We start from the raw sequence: 16,403 nt of genomic DNA on the forward strand, positions 1-16,403 counted from the left end.
CAAAAGTAGCAGTTAACTTAAACTTTAAAGAATGGTTAAAATTTTTAGTTAAGGATCACAGAAGAATAGGAAGATATTTTAACTGGAAGGAATTGCACACAGGTACAGAGGCTGAAAAGAAAGCCTTGTGTGGAAGGCAGGGCTTCTTAACCTGGCACGACTGGCATTTGGGGATGGATAATTCTTTGTTTGGTGGGGGCTGGTTTGTACACCATACGATGTTTAGCAGTATACCTGGCTTCTACCCACTAGATTTCAGCAGCGGTCTCTCAGCTATAACAACCAAAACTGTCTCAAGACCCTGCCAAATGTCCCCTGGGGGAACAATGTCACCCCTGGTTGAGAACACAGCTTAAGGCAATAGTTCCCAGTGGCCTGTGAACTAATGTGGTCACTGAAAAAAAAAGTCACAGTCACATATCAATTCACATAGCTAAAATTTTTAATTTATAGGTAGGTCCTTTATCCTGATTATGTTCTTTCTACTTGGATAGTATTAAAATGCTCTTTCTTTTATGAAAAGGTGGTAACAGTTGATAGCTGAGAAAAAAATTTTTGGTGTGTCTACTAAATAAATCTTTACTAATCTTTATGTTGGGCTTACTAGGATCCTATTGAAATAGTTTGTTTATAATTCAGTCTTAGACATTAGTCAGTGAGTTCGTCAATAGCAGAAACCATACTCTCCTATTGGCCACGCCCTCATGCCTAGCACAAACATGTTAAAGGTAAGCCAGCACTGGGGCACCTGCGTGGCTCAGTGGTTGAGCATCTGCCCTTGGCTCAGGTCATGATCCTGGGGTCCTGGGATGGAGTCCCGCATCGGGCTCACTGCAGGAAGCCTGCTTCTCCCTCTGCCTGTGTCTCTGCCTCTCTTTCTGTGTCTCTCATGAATAAATAAAGAAAATCTTAAAAAAAAAAAAAAAAAAAAGGTAAGCCAGCATGGAGACGTGGCATGCCAAGGCATCTCTCTCTTTTTTTGTTTTGGTAAGTTCTCTTTCTTTGTAGGTGTGGAGGGTGACTGAAGGTTTTCAAGCAAGATCGACAACCTATGTAGTGATTTGTTTTTGGACCTTACTCCATCTCTTCCTGTCAAAGTTACTCTCTTTTAGGGTTACCCGGGTGACTGTCAGTTAAGACCTGACTCTTGATTTTGGCTTGAGTCATGATCTCAGGGCCCTGAGATTAAGATCTGTATCAGGCTCTGCACTCAGCAGAGGGTCTGCTTGGGATTCTCTCTCCCCCTCTTCCCTTGTCCCTCGCCTCATGCTCTCTCTCAGATAAATCTTTAAAAAAAAGTTTATTTTGTCAAAGCCCTGCTCTCGAGCCATCACTCACATCTCTGAAGTCCTTCCTGTTCTTTCCTCTTTCCCACAGTAATTTTCATATACTCTTTTAACATCGATTACACAGTAACTTTATAGTTATACACACACACACACACACACACACATCACCTATTAAATAAACAAATAAATACACACACACACACCTTGCCTATTGAAATATAAGCTCTAATATTTACTGAGCATCTACTGTGTTAGGTAATGTCAGGCACAATACTTTATTTCACTAAAGTTCCACAACAATCTTTTTTTTAATAATAAATTTATTTTTTATTGGTGTTCAATTTGCCAACATACAGAAGAATAACACCCAGTGCTCATCCCGTCAAGCACCCCCTCCAGTGCCCATCACCCATTCACCCTCACCCCCCACCCTCCTCCCCTTCCACCACCCCCAGTTCGTTTCCCAGAGTTAGGAGTCTTTATGTTCTGTCTCCCCCACAACAATCTTGAAGAGTAGATATTACCATCTAGTCTTTGTAAGTATGGAGACAGAGAACAGTCAAAAAAATGAGTTGGTTTCAACCAATTCAGTTGGTTGAAATTTCTGGGGTAATAAGAAATGGAACTGGTATTCAAAAACCCATACTCTTTCCAAGGGCATATATTGTATGTATGTTCAGGAAATATGTACTGAATGAAAGTTTGGAGAAACAGACAACAAAGAAAAGAATGACCTTATATTAATTTTCACAATTCCCTTCCCTCTGTACAGAGTCAATCTTCCAAACGTCTTTATTACAATTTTATATATAATATAAAGAATAACTGTAAATTTGATGTAAAGATGGTTTCCAAGGCCTTTATAAAATTGTATGCTATTTCTCAATTTATTAACTTTAAAAATACCTTTTCTGATACTTTGTGTAGTAAAATCTAGATGGTTCTGAAGTTTGTCACAAAAGGAATTTAAAAACGTTTATTTGTTGGCATGACAAAAGTAGTAAAAAGAGGAATGTACTACACGTTAAATTTATAATGCAAAAAACAGCAAGTCAAGTTCCTCCTTGAGGGAAATAACTATCAGAAAGTCATGGTAACATATATTATATATAATTTTATGAATTAAATCAATGTTTCTATGACTCTTCTAAATAGACCTAGAGATATTCTTATTGTGTAAAACTTAAATATTCAAAAGGATGGTAAGAAAATTCATTGAACATCAAGTTATAAGCATTTATTAAAAAGTAATTTTACCTTGTCTTGCTGTATATTCATTGTCTTCAATTAACCTTGCTAAACCAAAATCTGCTATTTTGCAGACAAGATTTTCTCCTACAAGAATGTTAGCAGCCCGAAGATCTCGGTGAATATAATTCATTCTTTCAATATATGCCATACCATCAGCAATCTTGAAAAGGAAAAAAAGAAAAAAAGATGTATGATACAAAGGGAAGGAGGAAGAGGGGGTGTCAGAAAAGGGAGAGCAGAAGAAACAAGAAATACCTATGGCCCACAAAGCCTAAAACATTCATATGGCCCTTTACAAAAAGGCTTTGCTGAACCCTACTGTGTTTAAAAGCTCTGAACACAGGGACACCTGGATGACTCAGTGGTTGAGCGTCTGCCTCCGGCTCAGGTCATGATCCTGGGACCCCGGGATCGAGTCCTGCATCAGGATTCCTGCAGGGAGCCTGCTTCTCCTTCTGCCTATGTCTCTGCCTCTCACTCTATGTCTCCCATGAATAAAATCCTTAAGAAAAAAAAACAACAACCCTTGAACACAGGACCATGGACTAGGTCTGGCATATGCTAGAGCCTCACATGGACAGTTTCTTGGTGTAAAGTTTCTCTAAACTGTCAGATTCCATGGACATCTGGATGCTCACCAAGAAAGAGGTCTTAGGACCAATATGTTGACTAAAGCCAATCAAAGGTCCCTTGAACATCTACCATATTTTTTAATAGAAACTTTTAATAGTTTTCACTCATATTTAAAAACAAAGATTTAGAGGAATAAAAGGCACAGCAAAGGGAATGTAGTCAGTGATATTGTAATAGCATCATATGGAAACAGATGGTAGCTATACTTATAAACACAATATAGACTTATTTAATCACTATGCCATATACCTAAAACTAATGTAACATTGTGGTGACTATACTTAAATAAAAAAAAAATTTTAATATATAAAATTGCTAGTATATGATAATAACAATTTAAAAATAAATTTAAAAAATTCAGGAGATTAAAAATATCCCATTTTTAAGTATAATTGCCATCTTCATTCTTGTTTTGGACTACATTAAATAAAAAAGTTCAGCATACACTTTAGATTTCCAATATTTTCTTTAGCAATCCCTCATTATCTTAAATTTATCTGCTGATATATAAATACATATAGATTTCATATTTGTTAGTTCATAGGTTTCTGAAAGGCCATATTATACAGGACAGCACTATACTGGGAATTACATACTTCGTTCTAATATTAGTAAGTTATATGAATTAGATACCACAGGTCTTCAGATACTACATTATCTGTAACATAAGGAAATCAGACTCGATTATCTCTAATGTTCCTTCCAACTCTAAAATTCCATGATTTCACTATATAAACAACAGTCTTCCACTAAGATTATTTTACATTTTTATGTATACTTTCAAAGCAAATTGATGTATGTACAGATACACAAATACCTGAGCAGCCATATCAACCAGTTGTGGGAGCTTCAAATACTTTCCATCTCCTTCCTTCAGGAAATCCAATAAACTCCCTGTGAGAGAGAGAAAAATGTTCATGGAACATAAGCAAATCTTAAATTAGGATTGAAATAAACATGCCAACTCCATACAAGTCACCACATTACAATATAAAACTTAAAACTGTCATTCTTCAATATTTATTGCAGCTTTGGAATTTCTGAATAATTATCTTTAATATTCTAGAAGAGGTCCATGAACTGAAATTTTAAGAACTTTTCTGATAACAAATGGAAAACTCAATAATCTCACTAGATTATAGACATTCTTTCCTTGTTGATCAAGATCAGTAATCCCAATTTTGATCCAAAAGCAGATACCTGTATATTTCTGTATATATATATATATATATATTTTAAATATATTTCTGTATATTTTTAAATCAATCTGAATCAAGAATGTAGACAACTGGGAATATTTTGGGGTTCTTAAAAATTGAGCTAGGTGGCTGAGTTGACATTGAAGTGTTAGTCTAAATGAATTTCTCTCAATTTTAGCAGAAAATACCAGGAAACAGCAAAGTACTATGAATAACAGTTGCAAAGTACTATGCATAACAGATAACAGAAAGGTTAGAAAAGTCTAGCTGCTATTCTTGTATTGTTGGTTAAAAGCTTACCATGCGGATGAAGTTTATCAAGAAAAAATAGATAAACGAAATTAAGATACATTTTTAAAAAGATTTTATTTATTTATTCATGAGAGATACACAGAGAGGCAGAGACATAGGCAGAGGGAGAAGAGGCATACTCCCTGCAGAGAGCCTGATGTGGAACTCACTCCCAAGACTCTAGGATAATGACGTGAGCCAATGGCAGATGCTCAACCACTGAGCCACTCAGGCATCCCTAAGGTACATTTTTAAAACTATACAGATCTTGTCAAAAATAACAATGTCATGAAAGCCAAAAAAAGAAGCTAAGAGAGGGACTGCTCCAGATTAAATGACATCAAAGAAAAATGGTAACTAAAAGAAATCCAGGACCATGGACTGGATTCTGGATTGGGGAGGGGGAAGGGTGCTGTTAATTAAGGACATCACCAGGACAACTAATAAATGTGAAATATGAACTGATATCAGATAATGGAATTGTATCCATGTTACAGTCCCCCAATTTGATCACTGTAGGGTGGTTAGGTAAGACAATGATTTTGTCATTAGAAGACAAACACTGAAGTATTTAGAGATAAAAGGAACATACTATTTACAATGTGCTCCTCAGTTCAGGTAAAAATCCTTTTATGTATTAAGAGATACATACATAGTTGTTGGCAAATCTGGCTGAGGTATGTATGAGGATTTCTGTGTCTTATTTTTGTAACTTAAAAAAAAATATTTTATTTATTTATTCATGAGAGACACACAGAGAGAGAGAGAGAGAGAGAGAGAAACAGGCAAAGGGAGAAGCAGGCTCCTCACAGGGAGCCTGATGCAGGACTTGATCCCCAGATCCCAGGATTACGCCTTGAGCCGAAGGCAGATGCTCAACTGCTGAGCCACCAGGTGTCCCAACTTTAGTCTTTTTATATGAAGTTTTATGCTGAGAAGCAATACGATCAGATTTATATTTAAAAAGCAATCATTCCAATAGTAATATGGAAAATGAAATGGGGGCAAAACTGCATAAAAGGATTAAGTTTAAATGTTCCTGCAAGGGACACCTGGGTGGCTTAGTGGTTGAGCGTCTGCCTTCGGCTCAGGGCATGATCCCAGGATCGAGTCCCGCATCGGGCTCCCCATGGGGAGCCTGCTTCTCCTCTGCCTGTGTGTGTCTGCCACTCTGTCTCTCATGAATAAATAAAATCTTTAAAAAAAAAATTAAAAGTTCCTGCAATAGTCTAAGAAAGAGAGACTATTATGCTAAAATCTAGCAATGACAGTGGGAATGGAGAGGAGATATTTTCCAGAGAGATGTGATAAATGGAATCAACGGCACTGAATGGACCATTAATACAAGGTGGTGGGTAAGTGAAGACTGCTGGGCCCTATCACCAGAGTTTGCATCTTGAAGTTTCAAGGTGATGCTAATGTTGTTGCTATCCAGTGCACTACAGATTCTGGTATATAGGCCAGAAGAGGGGAGCACAAGGACATTCACTGCAGCACTATCTGTTACAGTGACAAACTAGAAGCAATCTAAATGCTCACTGGGAAAGGAATGAATAAACAATAGTATACTCATACAGAATCTCATTCAACAATTAACAAATATACAAATTATATCTTCCTTGTCCATATGAAAAAATCTCAAGAACATAACGTTGCATGAAAATAAAGCTAGATTTACCTAAATTAAAAACATACACATACTGTTAATAGGTAAATATATATCAATAGAAGTATGTTAATAGGAAGACAGATGGAAAAGTAAGCACCAGCTTCAAAATTAAGGTTACCTCTGGAAGGGAAATGGGCCTGAAAGAGCCTGAAGGGAGGGCTCAAATGAGAATGGGCTCAAGGAGGGGTAAAAACAAAGATGCAATTAGATCTGTAATGTTTTGTTTACTTAGTAGAGAGATCAGAAGCAAATACGGCAAAGTGTAAACATTAGTTAAATTTGGATGGCAGGGACATGGTTGTTATGGTATTCTATGTCTGAAATATTCCACAAAAAAAAAATCTATGAAAAGTGTTGACACTAAATAAATTTAAATAGTTTTTAAAAAGAGTAAATGGCTGGTTAGGAAGTGAAGACAAGAGTATTTCTTAAAAAAATCTTGGGTATGAAGGGAAACAACACAGAGCAGTAGGTGAAAAGCAGATGTTGATACCAAGGAAGGGTTTTCTTTTTAGACCTAAGGAAGGATCAAAAACACAGGTAAAGAAATTGTTCTTAAACAGGGGAAGGGATATTTCTTTTCTTCACTTCCTTTTCTGTAAGATAAACAGACACCACATAAATACTTCTACATGACAACGCAGAGTATATAGAAATAAACAGAAGATACAGTTCTTTGTTTCAGGATAACGAAACTAAATAAGGTACTATGATCTATACATTAAGTAGAACATTATTCAGTGTAACAACAGATAATTGCTAAAATAGTGCAAAACTGCAACATACAGAAATCTAATATTGGAATTGGAATCATCTCTGTCTGATCTTTAATCAAAGACAACAAATCCTATTCCCACTCAAATGTGGCTTATATCCATTTATCATCGAACATTAAACAGTGGTCTTTAACCCTTTTTTGTTCATGAGTTACTTTGAAACTCTGACAAAAACTATAGAATCTCTTTGCAGGAAAACATGTAAGTATGTAAAAGCTTGACACAGAACTTCAGGGGAAGTTCATGGACTCTTTGAAGCTCATTCATAACCCTGGCAGAGGGTAGGTACTCAATAAGTAATAGTGAAATGAATTCCCAAAAGCCTTAAATTTGTCTCACATACCTTTTTTTTTTTTTTTTTAAGAATTTATTTATTTATTCATGAGAGACAGAGAGAGAGAGAGACACAGGCAGAGGGAGAAGCAGGCTCCACACAGGGAGCCCGATGTGGGGACTCCATCCTGGGTCTCCAGGATCACACCCTGGGCTGAAGGTGGCACCGAACCGCTGAGCCACCCAGGTTGCCCCCCCCACATACCTTTCTAGCCTATTTCCAACTAGTTGCCTTCTGTACTTTCCACTTCCCATGGTTCTGTTTCTCATTTCCTCATATCCTCTTAGCTCTGCAGAAATACCCATACCTTTCTCTTTACCCATTCATAGCATTTGTAACTTTAAAGGTCAGTTTAAGACTTGACTTTTCTACTAATTTTTCTCAACTTATTCCAGCCTACGTGACCTCTTCCTCATTTCTATTCTTATTGAATGTGGTGAACACCTGGAAATTCATTATGCTTTGATCTGTAGCTTATTTGTTTAGTCAGAGTGAGCTATTATTTACTCTTATACTGAAAATTAACTCATTAGAAGGTTGAGTCTTTTCTCCGCAAATTCAACGTAGATTATTTGGGTGGCTTTCTTTGATACCTCATAATGACTAGCAGAGTCTCCTATAAATTAGAGGTATTCAATACATTTTGGTTGTTAATTTATAGGATAGTCTGATTAAAAACACTTCAAAGAATATAATGATCACGACCAATATGGATATTAATAGTAGGGCTTCAAACACTTGACTTAAGTACAATCTGAAGGAAGTATGGTTGATGGACTGGTTAAGTGATAGGGAAACCAAATTCCAGATGAAGGTTTTGAAAAGAATCATGGAAACCAGAAGTAGTAAGAAGACTTGTCTAGCCGGGAAATTGGGTTTATTTGGGAGCACATGAGGCAATGAGTTTGAATGGATTGTTGAGGGTAAACTATTGTGTACCTGAAATAAGATGGGAAATTGTGGAGTTTTAAAACCAGAAGGGTCATTTGTGATCTTGCATTCTAAATCTCCCATCTAGAAATAATCCTAACCCAGCAATCTGACAACAGAGATGTCTATCATGTTCCCCCATTTAAATAATTCTTGAAATCAATATACAAAACTAAATGCACCATTAGCTTTACCTCCAATATATTCTTGTGCTATCAATACCTTGATTTAAACTTCCTCCTTGTCCCTTTTCTCCCCTCCCTACAGAGTTCATCCAATGCACTCTGAAAGGGGTTATTTGGCAGTTGTCTGCAGAAGAGATTCCTTCCTGAAAGTGCCATGTGCCTTGGGGCTTTATGCATGTTTTGGCTATCAACTAGGCAGGCCACCTCAATTCTTCACTTTTGGTTTTTCTACTCCTTTGGGAGGAAGGGGGTAGATTTCCTACAGTAAATATGTAGCTTGCAGTTGGTCCTGTCACCACTAGATGGAACTACATTGTTGGCTAAAATGGACTACTGGAGGGGGATGACACAATCAGAAACTTTAATTATGAGTGATTAAGATGGGGGGGGGAGAGATAAAATTCAAGAGGGCAAAAACAGGACTGTCAACATACTTAGAGCTTAGGTTCCTCTTCTAGAGCATCATCTGTCCCTTCTCTTTATTTTGGTTCTAACAACCAATTCTGTTACTAAAGATGCCACCTTAGGGTCTAGAGTTTGGAATAATGGAGAAATTTTAACCAATGATAGTGCAAAAAAGTTTCTCGAACTCTAACTATGGAGACTATGATTACACTAAAATAAGATAAATATTAATTTCCTTTACTTGATGTCTTTGCTTTAGGAATAAAGATATAAATATCTTTCTAATTGCATTATTTTAATTTATAGAAATACTTTTCCCATTTTCTTAGCTATTCCATTTTCTTTAGTCAAATGGAATAAAAAACTACTTACTTTCTTTTTTTTTATTTAAAGATTTTATTTATTTATTCATGAGAGACACAGAGAGGCAGAGACACAGACAGAGGGAGAAGCAGGCTCCATGCAGAGAGCCCGACGTGGGACTCGATCCCAGGTCTCCAGGATCACACCCTGGGCTGAATGCGGCGCTAAACCGCTGAGCCACCCAGGCTGCCCAAAACTACTTACTTTCAACATAAATTGAGCTGCCCTAATTTTCCTTTTAAACTTTGTACCATCCTCTGGAATAACTGGAACTAATTGCTATTCCATTACATGAAATGTCAGATTTTCTCTTTTCAATGTCTACATAAAAATCTTAAATTAGAGAACACTACACAATAAAAATTTGTAGGCATAAAAACAGAAATGCAGACTTATTTTTTTTTTAATTTGGTTTAAATTTAGCACCATCTTTGGCCCAGGGCCTGATCCTGGAGACCTGGGATCAAGTCTCACGTCAGGCTCCCTGCATGGAGCCTGCTTCTCCCTCTGCCTGTGTCTCTGCCTCTCTCTCTCTGTGTCTCTCATGAATAAATAAAATCTTAAAAAAAAAAAAAAATTTGTCAACATGAATACACTAAAAGAAATATACACATACCTTTTGACATAAATTCAGTGACAATGTAGATTGGCTCTTCAGAAACAACAGCATATAGTGGAACAAGTTTATCGTGTCTTAATTTTTTCATTATCTGAGCCTCTTGAAGAAAAGCTTCTGGCATCATTGTACCTGGCTTTAGTGTTTTGATTGCTACTTTTGTGGTTCCATTCCATGTTCCTAGAGAAACAACAGACTACTATTTTAATCTAAATATTAAGAGATTTTAAGTCGAACCTTAATGACCACCTTAAATACTTCAATAGACCTTATCGTAAGTTATGCTGTTTTAATCTATAGTAAAGAAATGACAAAGAAACAAAAGTTCAGGCTTCTTACCCATCCATACTTCACCAAAACATCCTTGTCCTAATTTAACCTCTAGTCGCAAAGATTCTCGAGGGATTTCCCAAGCATCTTTTGCTAGACCTTGAGTCTGGGGTTTCACAGTTGGACACACGGTTGTTAACTTATGGCATAAACCATCAGCATGTTCTAGATAAATGAATAAACTATACTGTAAAATGAATTACTTATAAAAATTTAGGTACTCTATAGTACATTACTGTTTTTGAAAGTTTAAATTGAAGAAAAAAACATAATGTTTTCTCAGCTTTACTCTAAAAAAGAAAAAAGGTAACTGTATGTGTATAAGAAGCAAAACATACAAGAGGTGAAACATTAAAAAAATAGAGGTGAAACATTTTTTGTTAAATACATTTCTGAAGTTATAATTTATTGAATACTTACTATGTCTCAGCTATTGTGCTAATTCAGTACCTTAAAAATATCTCATATAAATAAATCTCAAAAAACTTAAGTGACTTTCTTAATGTCACCCAGTAAGTAAGGGATGGAAAAGGAATTCAAACCATAGTTCTGGTTGCCCCCAAAGTTCTATTTTTGACCACTGTGTTTTATTTCTTCCCAAAGAGAATGCTACCATTAATTGCTATTTCTAATAACTAACCACTAATATAAGCAGCACACCAAAAATTAAGGAAAAAATCTCATCTAAGAAACTGATTTTCAAATAAGGGAGACACAAAAACAGGGACTCCCAAATTCACAATGGCTTGACTTGTGAATCCTGCTTATACAATCTTTCTTGTTATAAATAAGACACATCCCGTCACGTGTCCAAGTAACCACACAAATCCACATTCTAGAAAGTGCAATTATAACTGATATCACTGCTTGGCAATATGTGTGATCAATGTCAAGACTGATGGTTGCCTTGGCAGACTGTAGCTAGCTTCACTGAAGAAGAGACTGCCATGCAAACTTCCCCTCCCCTTGTATCAATAATTTTAAAACTTTCAGATGCATTCACATATCAAACTGGCAATGCAAAATTTTGAGACAAAAGAATATAATACTGAGTACCTTTCAAAGGTCCTTGAAAGACTAGAAGAATGTCTACAGTTGCTATAAGTTAATTTTCCAGGAAAAAAAAATGCATCTTCAGATTAAATTTCATTAGATTTATACTTTAAGAAGTTTTATGTGGTCCAGCTCATGCAGAGGAAGGTAACCCAAAAGGACGTCTGATAGAGCTTTTTACATTAAGTATTCAGTTTTACCTACTTAACAAACGTCCTTAAAAAATATTTGCTTTTATGTTTTTTATTTATTGTCATAATCTATCTTGGCATTTAATTACCATGAAATGAAACTCCAATGTAAACACTATGCCAGTAAGATATAGGGACTCAAATAATGGTAGTAAGATTTTAGCCCATTTAAGAGCCTAATTCAGGTAATAATACTACCTGTTCCTCATTTTAAAACTAGAATACAATAGACATCTATCAAGCACACTCTTGGTATAAAGTACCAAACTAAACCATAAGAGACATGAAGACAGAGATTCTATCCTCATAAAACAGAACATCAAGAAATAATTTTCACCTGTGAAATATTCACATACCTGTGTAGTGTTTTACCAACTTTTGCAGTGTATCAAATTGTGCTCTGGTTGTGATATAGTATCCACCATTGTCCAGTTTCCTAATTTTGTAGTGTTTCACATTGTCACCTCTTACCTCATCCCAATCACGAATAGAGAGAGAATAAGCACCTAGTTGGGGAAACAAATACTTTTTCTGTATCTTTCTCAAGATACTGTTCAAGAAAATTTTATAGTTGCATTACATTATAATTACCTTTAGTAGTTTCACTCTCTCTTACTAAGAAAATACCTCGTTGATTCCCAGGATTCAGAAGTAATCTTTCAGCATCTTTTCTCCCCATTTTGCCAAAATACCATCTGGAAAAAATAGTGCTCTGAGTTAGAAATATGGAAGGATCAGAAAGATTAAAAATAAGGATTAGTAAGAAGGGAGCAGGAGGATGACAATAAAGAACTACACAGCTTAAAAACACAGCAAAACACAACAAAGTATCTTTATTAAATAGAATTATTACAGATACTACTGTCAGAATATACTGTCCTAGTATTTCCACGTATTAGCTACTCAACCAGTAGTTAATACACAGAAACTCCATGTATTAATTCAACTCCATCTGCAAGTCACAGGACTGGTAAATGGAGAAGGAAAGGCAATAACAGAGAATCCCTCAATCACTGATAGATGGAAACATTAAGACTGTAGCAGGAAGAACAGACATGGTCCTCTGGTAAGAGTGTGATCATCTATTTTCATAAGGTGCAAGTGAACTATATTCAAATTATTAGCAACTCTAAATTAGCACAGCTTTGATTTAATATAGCTTTTGTGAATAAAAGGGAGTATCTCCTTTGGAGAAAATCACAGAATAAAACAGGAAGTAACAAGTGTGAAGCAGAACAGAGTTATGGAGACAAATTACATATGGTAAAAGCAAATAAATATTGATAGAGCACCTACTATGTGCAAGGCACTGTGTTAACTATTGTGATATGAAAACAAGTATTTGTGAATCCCAGATATTCTTGATTTGACCTAAAAAAATGTCACTGAAGATGAAATTTTTAAAAAGTTGTGAGAATAGCACATAGAACTTTCATATACCCTCCACCCAGATTTCTCAACTGTTATAATTTTACTTTGTCATATTCTTTCTTTCTGTGTGCATTTTTTTTCTGAGCTGATTGAGAGTAAGTTGCAAATATTCTGAATCATGACCCCTAAATACTTCAGTGTGCTTCCTGAAGACAAGGATACTCTCCTACATAACCACAGACCAAGCACCTAAGTCAAGAAATTAACTTATAAAATACTATCAACTGGGGGTAAATTTTTGAAGTGAAAGATCTGTAGAATATAAAAAGGGTTAATATAATTTTTTAAGTGAAAATATAAAGGATACAGACTAGGCATAATAGTATTATTAATGCAGATTCATTTATGATCCTACTGTAAGCAAATAGTATGGCATTAATTATTAATTTTCAAGTAACATCTCTTATTAATGTGATGTATTAGCTGTATTAAGACTGGTATGTAATTGTGTGTGTGTAAAATTGTGGCTAAGTAGAATGTGCATTAAAACATTTTTAAAAATCAAAGTAATTAATAAAATATGAAGTAGTATCATACTCTTCTGCCTGAATGGAATCTGCAGGGGCTACATAATTGCTAGGGATATAGCCATTCTTTCCTGTAGCAATTGATCTTGCTTCCCACCAGTCTCCTTCCCTGTAACACATAAAACAACAATTACCACAAGGTAGATGACTGCTCAAAACACAATTTATTGCAGTGTTGCCTGGTATCTATGTAGAGAAGAGGTTTAACTTCCAATTTTTTATGCACTTATTTGATAAAAAATTAAACTCAAAAGAATAATGTTTAAATATGTATTACATGAATTAAAGGAATAAGGCTAAGCAAAAGCATAAATGCATACATATTTCAGCTCCAAACAAAAAAGTAAAAAGTTAGTTTAATTTTAGTTATAAGATCCTTTTTTACGTAACTCCTTCAACCTAAAACAATAAACTATATTGAACAAAACAATTTCAGAGATAAACCTTTTAAATTACTCAGTTTCAACTGAATGTTTTCTTTTTTAAAAGCTTTACTGATAAATAATTTGCATACCATAAGTTTCCCCCTTTAAGATATATAATTTAATGGATTTTATTCACACAGTTGTGCAACAACCATTACCACAATCAATTTTAGAACATTTCATCACTCCCCCACCCCTGGGCAAAGAAACCCTGTACCCATTAAAAGTCACTCTCTACTCCTCTATTCACTTCCCCCCATATTGCCAAACACTAAATCTGCTTTCTGTTCCTATGGATATGACTATTGTGGGTATTTCATATAAATAGAATCATATAATATGTGGTATGGTCTTTTGGACTGGTTTCTTTCACTTAGCATAATTTTTTCACAGTTCACCTATGTTGTAGCATGTTGTTAGTAGTTCATTCTTTATTGTCAAATGCTTTTAATCATACATAAAATCATAATGTTCTTTTTTAGTAATTTTAGTATCAGGATGTCCTAAAACTCCTGTAGACAAAATATTTGCAACAGGCAAAGATAATAAAAAATTTAATTCCTACAATAAAGTTTATAAAAATGTTATCATAAATATTTAAATAAGACTAAAATCAATTCAGAACAGGAGTACTATATATAGTTTGCAATATCTAAGCCTTGACTTTTCCAAAATTAATGTGAAAAAAAGCAAAAATTATCAGTCTCTAATGAGGAAGACATACAAAATGTGGGTTCTGCCACTAAAAATTAAATGCACATTATGGCCCTTTCACAAAGATGGCACCGAAGGTGAAAAAGGAAGCCCCTGCCCCTCCCAAAGCTGAAGCCAAAGCAAAGGCTTTGAAAGCTAAGAAAGCGGTGCTGAAAGGTGTGCACAGTCACAAAAAAAAGAAGATCCGTATGTCACCTACATTCTGACGACCCAAGACCCTGCGTCTCCCCGAAGGCAGTCCAAATATCCTCGAAAGAGCGCCCCCAGGAGAAACAAGCTTGATCACTATGCCATCAAGTTCCCCCTAACTACTGAGTCAGCCATGAAGAAAATAGAAGACAACAACACACTTGTGTCATTGTGGATGTCAAGGCCAATAAGCACCAGATCAAACAGGCTGTGAAGAAGCTCTATGACATTGATGTGGCCAAGGTCAACACCTTGATCAGGCCTGATGGAGAGAAGAAAGCATATGTTCGACTGGCTCCTGACTATGATGTTGCCAACAAAATTGGGATCATCTAAACTGAGTCCAGCAGGCTATAAAACTAAATACAAATTTTTTCACCATAAAAAAATGCACATTATGCTTTGCCAGAGAAAAGTACTGAAAATATTTTATCTAAATTGAAATTTTATAAATGATTGAGGGGAATCTGTTCTCCAGAAAAACGATGAAAAATCCTTTGGCAATTTAAATATTGACAAACACACACTTGGTTTGTAGGTTCCTGGTATGTATTAAGCACTTTCAGATATACAAACTGAAAACTCTGCATTTGTGCTACCCATTCGTGACTCATTCAAGCATTTATTGAATACCATTTAAGTGATAAAGAGAGGGTATGCTAGAACAGAGGTAAAAAGTCTGTACCTTCAAGAAACTCAGCCTAGAGCAGAATTTCTCAACCTTAGCACTACTGACTCTTGGAGCTGGATGATTCTTTGTTATTGGGGGCTGTCCTGTGCACTGAAGGATGTTCAGCAATATCCCTACCTTTATTGACTAGAAAACAGTGGAGACACCCTAACTGTAACAACCAAAAATGTCTCCAGACATTGCCAAATGTCTTCTGGGCAATTTTTCCCTGGATTGAGAGCCACTGGTCTGAAAGAATGAAAAGCACATGATCAACTATAATTCAAAGTAGTGATGGTAGCTACAACTGACATTTGCACAGGGTGTTACAAGAACATGCAAGATAGATACCTAATCCAGTCGGAGATGAGGTGTGGGCCAGGTGGGAGAGAAAGAATGTCAAGAAAGGGTTCCTTGAGAAATCACATAGGAATATACATTTTGAAGGATAAATGGGGTTGGCCAGATAAAAGAAAAAAAAAATGGAGAGACAGGAAGTCACATTCCAGAAAAAAGAAACTGTATGTGTGAAGGCATGGGAAGGTGAGAAACCCCAATGTATTCATGAAATTACAAGCAATTTAGTACAGCTAGGCAGTTTAATGAGGAACGGAAAGCAACTGGTGACTGATGTCCGCCATTGTTATTGCTTTTCTTTTATCTCGATAGCAAGGCAAATGGTAGCTACTGAAAAACGACTTTAAAGCAGAGAGACATGACCATATTTTATGTTCTGGAATAATGGATAGCAAATGGAACAAGAATGTTAGGAAATATGACAGGAAGTAAAGAGACCATAATATATATTTTGAGAAGTTACGAAGTGGTTGCTATGCCTCCTAATGAAATTATGAGATCTATTTTTCATAACAAGCACTGAGTTTTCAATTCAAACATTGATTTTTTTAGTGGGCCACTAAATAACGAAAGCC

The 16,403-nt window shown here is 35.7% G+C and overlaps 1 protein-coding gene across 1 annotated transcript in view; it reads right to left on the minus strand.

Moving 5' to 3' along the window:
- YES1 (YES proto-oncogene 1, Src family tyrosine kinase) overlaps nt 1-16,403 on the minus strand; it is a 65,735-nt gene that overhangs the window by 5,512 nt on the left and 43,820 nt on the right. The window contains 7 exon segments of the mRNA NM_001003239.2: nt 2,547-2,700; nt 3,991-4,067; nt 9,942-10,121; nt 10,281-10,436; nt 11,872-12,021; nt 12,107-12,210; nt 13,484-13,582. Coding sequence (NP_001003239.2) covers nt 2,547-2,700; nt 3,991-4,067; nt 9,942-10,121; nt 10,281-10,436; nt 11,872-12,021; nt 12,107-12,210; nt 13,484-13,582 — 920 coding nt within the window.

This window comes from Canis lupus, chromosome 7, assembly GCF_011100685.1.
Source record: "Canis lupus familiaris isolate Mischka breed German Shepherd chromosome 7, alternate assembly UU_Cfam_GSD_1.0, whole genome shotgun sequence".
Taxonomy (NCBI): Eukaryota; Metazoa; Chordata; class Mammalia; order Carnivora; family Canidae; genus Canis; species Canis lupus.